General features: G+C 41.2%; 2 protein-coding genes across 2 annotated transcripts; both read right to left on the bottom strand.

Moving 5' to 3' along the window:
• Nucleotides 1-317: 317 nt before the first annotated feature.
• On the bottom strand, nt 318-829 carry LOC115896359 (protein FAM183BP-like). The gene is made up of 2 exons (XM_030926669.1): nt 825-829; nt 318-735 (listed from the first exon to the last, which is right to left on the bottom strand). Exons 1-2 carry the CDS (start codon nt 827-829, stop codon nt 318-320), a joined length of 423 nt encoding a protein of 140 aa, XP_030782529.1.
• A 33-nt stretch (nt 830-862) lies between these two features.
• On the bottom strand, nt 863-2,181 carry LOC104663110. Its single transcript, XM_030927998.1, has 2 exons — nt 1,030-2,181; nt 863-932 (listed from the first exon to the last, which is right to left on the bottom strand). The coding sequence occupies exons 1-2, from the start codon at nt 1,510-1,512 to the stop codon at nt 888-890; spliced, it is 528 nt and encodes a 175-aa protein (XP_030783858.1). The 5' UTR covers nt 1,513-2,181; the 3' UTR covers nt 863-887.
• Between the last annotated feature and the right edge of the window lie 8,852 nt (nt 2,182-11,033).

Raw genomic sequence — 11,033 nt, 5'->3', positions numbered from 1 at the left:
CAGAGAGGTGGTGGGACTAGGAATGAGTGAGTTAAAGTGAAAAAAGTACATGAGCCAAGGCTTCTTTTTTTTTCCTGCACAATAAATATATACAATTTATTAATTTTAAAAACAAATGGTTTAAAATGTTAATATTAGTCACTTCCATATGATGAGATAATGGGCAATTTTTATTTCCTTCTTCCGCATATTTTTTATGCTTGCTAATTTTTGCCATTATCCATGAATTATGGACGGGGGGTTAAAGTAATATGTACTCTTCCAGGCAGTGGATATTTAGGATATTAAATCCCGGAACTGACTCCATTGCTGAGATGCTACTTGTGGCGATCATCTTCTCCCAAGCTCCACATTTTAGCTTTGTACAGAGTGATGTCATTGTAGACCCTGAAGTGGTTCATCCTGTGGTCACTGCATTCTGGGTCGACCAAGGGCTCTGAGTCCCACCCAATTTCCTGGTTTTCAGTTTGTGCCTCCGGGTACTTCTTCCTTGGCCCCTGGGCAGCATGGTGAATGAGATTCAGAAACCTGGCGTCTGCGGGTTCCTCCAGGTTATCATGCCAAGACATGGGCTTCCTTGTAATCCTGTGAACCTTGCGCAGGGGATTCACGTGGTACTGCGTGTAGAGTTTCTGGGTTCGTAACTCTTTGAGGTACAGCTCCCGGAAGATCTGGTTCTGGTGGACCTCATCTGTGACCACCCTCTCTTTCGGGTGTCCCGCCACGGCCTTGGAGCTGCTCGGTGGGTCCGGGGCTCTCTCAGCGTCCTCTGACCACTCGCTCAGCCGCGGGCCTTCTGCAGTCTCTAGGCAAAGGCACCCCACTCCATCTCCAGGCAACAGCGTTCGTGTGGTACCGCTCTGGCCTCTCCGAATCCAGCCTCTTTACTAGAACTGCCTCTGGATACTGCCAGGAAAAGGGCTTGCCATCAACTGGCAAACCCAGGAGATAATGAACATAAAACTGGACCTCACGTTGGCCAATCACCTCCCTCCTTGAGAACAGATTCGATGCTTTTCAATTCCCTACCTTTTCTGCCACTGGTTCTGCAGTTTGCTCTGTGGTTACAGACCAAGTTCCACGGAGAAGCCAGTTCAAATGCAGACGCTTGTGCAGTCTGGCTGCCCAGGCAGCAGAGGAAAGGCGCAGGCCAGGCTGAATATTCGCTTGCCATGGTCTTGGATTCCCCGTGTCTGCCAGGTTGTCGCTGGGAATCCACAGTCCTGGCAATTCTGAACCGCCTGAGAACTGCCCCAGTAGGAGGGAAACCATTTCTCCAGGGTGAGATTTGTAAGCCGTCAGGTCTGGTTGGGGGTGGCTGGATAGGGAGTGGGGACTAGAGTACAGGAGACTAGCAAGAAGGGCTATGAGGAGGGCGAGGGGGGAAGATAGGAGGGCACTGGGAAAGGGGTGCCTGACGAACAGGGTGGGGGCACACAGACGGTCTGGTAGTAACAGAGGAAGAGCTGGGCAGAAAATTCCTTGAGGTAGGGTACTGGGAAGGGGAGACATCAGTCAGCTTGGGCAAACGGGTAGGGCAGAAAATCGAACAAGATGGACGGCCCTGGAGAGGAGGCTGAGGGCAGGAAGTTTGAGGAGTAACCGGGGGAAGGAGGGCTGGAAGACGAGAGCGGGAAGGAACAGAAAGAAATGGAGCCTGGGGTTGAGGCCGAGAGATTGGAGGTAGCTTTCTAGTCATTTTCCCAAATAAGCGCTGTAGTAACTCACTTGTCCAAATGAATCAAAATGAGTAACTGAGATGTGCTGAGACCGATTCCAGCTTTTATCCCCTCAGAACATTCCATCACAGAATGCCTATTATGAAATGTACATTTATCTCCTTAGGACATTTCATCACAGAATCTCTATTATGAAATGTACATACTCCCCTTTGTTCCAGTGAGGAAGCCCCACCAACCAGAGAATAGATCTCAGTTTCTTGGTTTAAGAGCGATCATGGGAAATAGCAAAGACAAGAAATGGGGCTGTAATATTGGTCCCTGTTCTTGGGATACCATGTAGTTTTGCCCCTCCGCAGACAAAGATTGATCAAGGGGCTAACAGAGGTAGGGGCTTGGGGCCTAGGAGAGCAGTTCTGAAGCAGGAATTGGGAAAATGGGAAGTCAGTATCCTAGTCTCTTTCCCTTACTACATTGTTCAAAGCCCTTTCACATTATCTACCTCACTATGTGAATATGCATGATTAGAGCTGTTATGTTCATTTTACCAGTGAGGACACTAAAGACCAGAGAGGGAAGGACCATAGGCAGGCAGTGGGTGGGTAAGCAGGCGGGACAAGAACTTGGACCAAAAAGAGGGGGCAGGTGGGAGAGGCCACAAAATGGCACAAAGCGCTGACCAGCACCATTGCCTCCTCCAGTGTCTCTGGACAGGATCTTGTAGGGGATGTCTCGAGAAGAGCTGTAGTTTTTGTAGCTTACCTCCTGGTCCCTATGCTCCCTTGGTTTGATGACTTAATCTTCACTGGAACCAGATACACAGGGTCCAAGCTGGCAGGATGACTGCCCACTCCTGAGCACCTAGTGACTAGATTTGGACTTCCTTGCTCACTACCTGAGATGCCTAACTCCATCAGATGATGAAGGGAGCTGCTGCACCCTCCCCTCTTTTTTGTCTGAAGTAGAAACCCTCTCTGCTGAATGTTCCTGGTTTCTTTGAATGCCATTCGAATCATAAGCTCCTTTGGTCCCCTCTTCTCTCCCGTGCTTGTATCACCATAAGATTCTGAATTATCTCACTTGGCCCAACACCCTTTTCCTCCCATGCTGCATAAAACTTCCAGTTATGCTTTGGAAGTCCAGCTACATGATTAGCAAACTTCCCTTTTTCCATAGACTGCTTCTTTACTGACAGTTCCTTGCCTTTCCTTGCTTTAATTGTAACTTGGATTTCTCTTAAGGACATTGCTTTTTATCTCAAGTAAAAACTACTTATTCTCTCAAACTCTAAAGTACTTCAGTGTAAGAATGTTTTTTTTTCCTTTTTTTTTTTATTATTATTATACTTTAAGTTCTAGGGTACATGTGCATAACGTGCAGGTTTGTTACATATGTATACTAGTGCCATGTTGGTGTGCTGCACCCATCAACTCATCAGCACCCATCAACTCATCATTTACATCAGGTATAACTCCCAATGCAATCCCTCCCCCCTCCTCCCTCCCCATGATAGGCCCCGGTGTGTGATGTTCCCCTTCCCGAGTCCAAGTGATGTCATTGTTCAGTTCCCACCTATGAGTGAGAACATGCGGTGTATGGTTTTCTGTTCTTGTGATAGTTTGCTAAGAATGATGGTTTCCAGCTGCATCCATGCCCCTACAAAGGACACAAACTCATCCTTTTTTATGGCTGCATAGTATTCCATGGTGTATATGTGCCACATTTTCTTAATCCAGTCTGTCACTGATGGACATTTGGGTTGATTCCAAGTCTTTGCTATTGTGAATAGTGCCGCAATAAACATACGTGTACATGTGTCTTTGTAGTAGACTGATTTATAATCCTTTGGGTATATACCCAGTAGTGGGATGGCTGGGTCATATGGTACATCTAGTTCTAGATCCTTGAGGAATCGTCATACTGTTTTCCATAGTGGTGGAACTAGTTTACAATCCCACCAACAGTGTAAAAGTGTTCCTATTTCTCCACATCCTCTCCAGCACCTATTGTTTCCTGACTTTTTAATGATTGCCATTCTAACCGGTGTGAGATGGTATCTCATTGTGGTTTTGATTTGCATTTCTCTGATGGCGAGTGATGATGAGCATGTTTTCATGTGTCTGTTGGCTGTATGAATGTCTTCTTTTGAGAAATGTCCTTTGCCCACTTTTTGATGGGGTTGTTTTTTTCTTGTAAATTTGTTTGAGTTCTTTGTAGGTTCTGGATATTAGCCCTTTGTCAGATAAGTAGATTGCAAAAATTTTCTCCCATTCTGTAGGTTGCCTGTTCACTCTGATGGTAGTTTCTTTTGCTGTGCAGAAGCTCTTTAGTTTAATTAGATCCCATTTGTCAATTTTGGCTTTTGCTGCCGTTGCTTTTGGTGTTTTAGACATGAAGTCCTTGCCCATGCCTATGTCCTGAATGGTACTACCTACGTTTTCTTCTAGGGTTTTGATGGTATTAGGTCTAACATTTTTTTTTTTTTTTTTTTTTTTTTTTTTTTTTTTTTTTTTTTTTTTAGATTTTCAGCCAATTCCTTTTATTTCACAATGGCTAATCACATGAATTGTGTGTGGATTTTACTGAGCTCACCTCTTAGAGAACAATCTTATTTCTAAATTTTTGGAGAGAGGTAGAAACCCTCTCCTGTAGCATTTGTGTGCTGATTAATCTGACATTTACTAAGCCTTTAGCAAACACTTGTTGTGACATGACCAGGTAGTTCCTGAATGAATAAATGAATGCAGATCGTGACACTAGATAGATGGCAGTGATGGAAAGTCCAGTTGTGGCAAAGTAGCATGTAGACATGCTCCACATGACCTGATTATTGGAAAATGATTTTCCCCTTAAAAGCTCCTTTTACTCTCTTACACATTTCTGACTCTTTTTCCTCATATTCTTCTCAGTCATCATGTTGGCATCTACTGCTGTGTATGGGGGGACCTCACTAGCACATTCCAGACTGAGCTTCCCCCACCCTTGGTCTGGCTTCCTTGTCTGCACTGCTGCTCTGATTGCTGTCACCACAGGCCCTACCTCTTCCCCATTTCTCCTTCCTCCAAAGGAGTTCTAGTTCTCCTACTTTTTAAATCAAAATGTGCCTTGGACTCAGTACTAAGGTAAGTGACCAAGCACAGATTCTGCCGACGTCTCTGATGCTGCATTTTGCACTTGTGCCTTCGTCTCTGACTTCAGCCCTCCTCTCGAGGTGTATCCCAGCATGTTTTGAAAGGAAACAGCTCCAAAGAAAGTAAAAATATCAGGATCCCATATCCGTAGGATGTTAAAATAAAGTCAGCTCAGAAGAGGACAATTAGCCTTTTCTTAACAAAGTATCAAAGGTACTGTAGGCATGAAGCATGTAGATAAAGTTGGACTGAATTGTTCTTGTTGTTTTTATACTCATGCCTTGACATGCATATTGTGGCTGCGTAATCCCAAAATTTATCACCCCTGTGGTTCTTTAACCTTGTGGTGAGAAAATTACATTTCTGGTAATTTGCCAGTGTTAGGAATTTCTGATTCTAATATCCAACTTAGTATTAATTTTTCACTATTTTAAATGGCTAAGAAATCATGTTTCAGGTTGGATCCCAATACCTTTAAACAAAATAAGAATAGGAATTTTTCTTTCATATTATATCTTTTTCTCTTTCCCCCTTCATCCCTAAATAGAATTTTTTACATAAATACATTGTACTTCTTATCAAGAACTCCAGGTTGGTCCTCAAGAAAGCTTAGACACTTAACTGCAATAAAGAAATAATATCTGCCCCAATTTTTAAGCAACTATTGTGTGTATGCCAATCTCTGTGCAAAGTATAATATTTTACATACCCTAAATGTATTTTTTCTTTTTTCTTTTCTTTCTTTTCTTTTTTCTTTTTCTTTTTCTTTCTTTTTTTTTTTTTTTTGTTTTTTTTTTGTTTTGTTTTGTTTTGTTTTGTTTTGTTTTGTTTTGTTTGAGACAGAGTCTTGCTCTGTTACCCAGGCTGGAGTGCAGTGGCGTGATCTTGGCTCACTGCAACCTCCACCTTCCGAGTTCAGGTGATTCTCCTGCCTCAGCTTCCCGAGTAGCTAGGATTATAGGCACACACCACCATGTCTGGCAAATTTTTGTATTTTTAGTAGAGATGGGGTTTCTCCATGTTGACCAGGCTGGTCTCGAACTCGAGACCTCAAGTGATCCACCCGCCTCGACTTCCCAAAGTGCTGGGATTATAGGCATGAGCCACCTCCCCTGGACCCCTAAATGTAATTCTTAAACAACCCTCTGAAGAGTGTAACCCCCAGACAGCTCTCCCCATTTTACAGATGAGCATCCTAATATTGTCCAAGTCCCAGTGCGGAAACAGAGCAGAACTGGAAGCCAAGCACACTTCCTTGTTCACGCTTTTTCCCCTGCAGTACTTCTGCCTCCTTGGTAACATGACTGTGTTTCCAGGTTTTGCCACAATCTCTTCCTACCATAACAAGCACAATGAATGCGAGCCTTATGTTTTGTGCTTTTCGTCCTGTTATTTTCCACCTATAGAAGAAACAAAATATTTGAGGACATTATATATGTAGCTTCATTATTATGTGTCAGTTATGTGCTGCCACATATGGAACAGATGCTGTGTGACTTCCAAAAGTTGTGTCATGGCACAATTAGAAATAGCCCGTTAGAAGGAGGTAACAGTATATTTTTTTAAACGTAAGTTTGCTACACTGTTTTTAATATTATATTCTTATATATTTGTATGTATCTTTTATGTATATTTATTTTATGTATATTTACATATGTGTATATATACATACTTATGTATATGTATGTGTATTTACTGTATGTATATTTCATTTTATGTGTATTTTATTTTATATATTTTTGCATAGTTTATATCATATATTTCTATATGTTTTTTAGCTGATGAAGAGTATGAAGATGGAATTGAAAGGACGTGTGACACTCTCCTTATGTGCATTGTCACCGTGCTGAACCAGGGCCTCAGGAACGGCGGTGGTGTGGGGGATGTGCTAAGAAGGCCATCAAAAGATGTAAGCCAGAGCAAAAGTATTTTTTCAGGAAGCAGATCTTTTTTTTTTAAACCTTTCTTCACAGCATTTATAATTTGGGTTTGGTTTTCAGGATAATATATTGTACCATTTGCTTTAAAAGTATAGCCATGGCTGTTAAAGCCAATTAATTGTTTGCTAGGATTACATAGAAACAGCTAATGTACTACAATTCTTTGTGTGTTTGTAGAGTGGTGAAATGTTTCCAAGTTAATCTGTGTATTGCATTACAGCAATGAAATCATGACTGCGAACTTTATATAGGGTTGATTGTTACATAAATAACATAAACGAGGTTTCCTCTTGCCTATCAGGTTTCTTGAGCATGAAGATTTATTCTTTGCTTCTGCATAGGAATAGCCTCCATCATTTATCCATGATAAATACAATTGAGCCAATTCTAACAGGATTTCATATATTAAAATGGCAAAGTGAAAACATTTCTCACTAGCTGCAAAATCTCAAGTGCCGGGGGGGAGCTTGAAGCATCTTAGCTCTGCTCAGGCCAGTTGTATCATATTGTCAAGTCATCTAACCTCTTAACCTCAGGTTCCTCTTCTGTTAAAACACTGGATTGCATGGTCTCTAATTTGCATTTTAATATTGTTCATCAGGTAGAAATAAGAAGGAGCTGTATATACTTGACACTGTATGGCCGAGAATAAAGCCTATTTCAGAAATTGACAGATCATTAGGTCCTCCTTTGCTCCCTAATCACTGACTTTTGGAATTGGCATTTAACTGCCTTTTCTACAATGTCTGGGATAGGAGACCACTGTGCCAAAATGCATTTAGCAGAATGGCATAATAAAGTTGTTTCTAAAGAAAGCAAAGTCCCACCATTGTGGGAAAGACATGTGTCAGTCCTAGAGAAATTTAAGTGGTTCTGGAAATAGGCTAGGAGGTTTTTCTTTTTTTTTTTTTTTTTCTTTTTTTTCTTTTTTTTTATTATACTTTAAGTTCTAGGGTACATGTGCATAACGTGCAGGTTTGTTACATATGTATACTTATGCCATGTTGGTGTGCTGCACCCATCAACTCGTCAGCACCCATCAATTCATCATTTATATCATGTATAACTCCCCAAGGCAATCCCTCCCTCCTCCCCCCTCCCCCCTCCCCATGATAGACCCCAGTGTGTGATGTTCCCCTTCCCGAGTCCAAGTGATCTCATTGTTCAGTTCCCACCTATGAGTGAGAACATGCGGTGTTTGGTTTTCTCTTCTTGTGATAGTTTGCTAAGAATGATGGTTTCCAGCTGCATCCATGTCCCTACAAAGGACGCAAACTCATCCTTTTTTATGGCTGCATAGTATTCCATGGTGTATATGTGCCACATTTTCTTAATCCAGTCTGTCACAGATGGACATTTGGGTTGATTCCAAGTCTTTGCTATTGTGAATAGTGCCACAATAAACATACGTGTACATGTGTCTTTGTAGTAGACTAATTTATAATCCTTTGGGTATATACCCAGTAGTAGGATGGCTGGGTCATATGGTACATCTAGTTCTAGATCCTTGAGGAATTGCCATACTGTTTTCCATAATGGTTGAACTAGTTTACAATCCCACCAACAGTGTAAAAGTGTTCCTATTTCTCCACATCCTCTCCAACACCTGTTGTTTCCTGACTTCTTAATGATTGCCATTCAAACTGGTGTGAGATGGTATCTCATTGTGGTTTTGATTTGCATTTCTCTGATGGCCAGTGATGATGAGCATTTTTTCATGTGTCTGTTGGCTGTATGAATATCTTCTTTTGAGAAATGTCTGTTCATATCCTTTCCCCACTTTTTGATGGGGTTGTTTGTTTTTTTCTCGTATATTTGTTTGAGTTCTTTGTAGATTCTGGATATTAGCCCTTTGTCAGATGAGTAGGTTGCAAAAATTTTCTCCCATTCTGTAGGTTGCCTGTTCACTCTGATGGTAGTTTCTTTTGCTGTGCAAAAGCTCTTTAGTTTAATTAGATCCCATTTGTCAATTTTGGCTTTTGCTGCCGTTGCTTTTGGTGTTTTAGACATGAAGTCCTTGCCCATGCCTATGTCCTGAATGGTACTACCTAGATTTTCTTCTAGGGTTTTTATGGTATTAGGTCTAACATTTAAGTCTCTAATCCATCTTGAATTAATCTTCGTATAAGGGGTAAGGAAAGGATCCAGTTTCAGCTTTCTACTTATGGCTAGCCAATTTTCCCAGCACCATTTATTAAATAGGGAATCCTTTCCCCATTTCTTGTTTCTCTCAGGTTTGTCAAAGATCAGATGGCTGTAGATGTGCGGTATTATTTCTGAGGACTCTGTTCTGTTCCATTGGTCTATATCTCTGTTTTGGTACCAGTACCATGCTGTTTTGGTGACTGTAGCCTTGTAGTATAGTTTGAAGTCAGGTAGCGTGACGCCTCCAGCTTTGTCCTTTTGACTTAGGATTGTCTTGGCAATGCGGGCTCTTTTTTGGTTCCATATGAACTTTAAAGCAGTTTTTTCCAATTCTGTGAAGAAAGTCATTGGTAGCTTGATGGGGATGGCATTGAATCTATAAATAACCTTGGGGAGTATGGCCATTTTCACGATATTGATTCTTCCTATCCATGAGCATGGTATGTTCTTCCATTTGTTTGTGTCCTCTTTGATTTCACTGAGCAGTGGTTTGTAGTTCTCCTTGAAGAGGTCCTTTACATCCCTTGTAAGCTGGATTCCTAGGTATTTTATTCTCTTTGAAGCAATTGTGAATGGAAGTTCATTCCTGATTTGGCTCTCTGCTTGTCTGTTGCTGGTGTATAAGAATGCTTGTGATTTTTGCACATTAATTTTGTATCCTGAGACTTTGCTGAAGTTGCTTATCAGCTTAAGGAGATTTTGGGCTGAGACAATGGGGTTTTCTAAATATACAATCATGTCATCTGCAAACAGGGACAATTTGACTTCTTCTTTTCCTAACTGGATACCCTTGATTTCTTTCTCTTGCCTGATTGCCCTAGCCAGAACTTCCAACACTATGTTGAATAGGAGTGGTGAGAGAGGGCATCCCTGTCTTGTGCCAGTTTTCAAAGGGAATTTTTCCAGTTTTTGCCCATTCAGTATGATATTAGCTGTGGGTTTGTCATAAATAGCTCTTATTATTTTGAGGTACGTTCCATCAATACTGAATTTATTGAGCGTTTTTAGCATGAAGGGCTGTTGAATTTTGTCAAAAGCCTTTTCTGCATCTATTGAGACAATCATGTGGTTCTTGTCTTTGGTTCTGTTTATATGTTGGATTACGTTTATTGATTTGCGAATGTTGAAGCAGCCTTGCATCCCAGGGATGAAGCCCACTTGATCATGGTGGATAAGCTTTTTGATGTGCTGCTGAATCCGGTTTGCCAGTATTTTATTGAGGAGTTTTAAATCAATGTTCATCAGGGATATTGGTCTAAAATTCTCTTTTTTTGTTGTGTCTCTGCCAGGCTTTGGTATCAGGATGATGTTGGCCTCATAAAATGAGTTAGGGAGGATTCCCTCTTTTTCTATTGATTGGAATAGTTTCAGAAGGAATGGTACCAGCTCCTCCTTGTACCTCTGGTAGAATTCAGCTGTGAATCCATCTGGTCCTGGACTTTTTTTGGTGGGTAGGCTATTAATTGTTGCCTCAATTTCAGAGCCTGCTATTGGTCTATTCAGGGATTCAACTTCTTCCTGGTTTAGCCTTGGGAGAGTGTAAGTGTCCAGGAATTTATCCATTTCTTCTAGATTTTCTAGTTGATTTGCGTAGAGGCGTTTATAGTATTCTCTGATGGTAGTTTGTATTTCTGTGGGGTCAGTGGTGATATCCCCTTTATCATTTTTTATTGCATCTATTTGATTCCTCTCTCTTTTTTTCTTTATTAGCCTTGCTAGCGGTCTGTCAATTTTGTTGATCTTTTCAAAAAACCAACTCCTGGATTCATTGATTTTTTGGAGGGTTTTTTGTGTCTCTATCTCCTTCAGTTCTGCTCTGATCTTAGTTATTTCTTGCCTTCTGCTAGCTTTTGAATGTGATTGCTCTTGCCTCTCTAGTTCTTTTAATTGTGATGTTAGAGTGTCAATTTTAGATCTTTCCTGCTTTCTCTTGTGGGCATTTAGTGCTATAAATTTCCCTCTACACACTGCTTTAAATGTGTCCCAGAGATTCTGGTATGTTGTATCTTTGTTCTCATTGGTTTCAAAGAACATATTTATTTCCGCTTTCATTTCGTTATGTACCCAGTAGTCATTCAGGAGCAGGTTGTTCAGTTTCCATGGAGTTGAGCGGTTTTGATTGAGTTTCTTAGTCCTGA

Source organism: Rhinopithecus roxellana, chromosome 3 (genome assembly GCF_007565055.1).
Source record: "Rhinopithecus roxellana isolate Shanxi Qingling chromosome 3, ASM756505v1, whole genome shotgun sequence".
Lineage (NCBI taxonomy): Eukaryota > Metazoa > Chordata > Mammalia > Primates > Cercopithecidae > Rhinopithecus > Rhinopithecus roxellana.
Note: the sequence above shows the minus strand (reverse complement) of the source record. Positions and strands in the feature narration are given on the sequence as shown.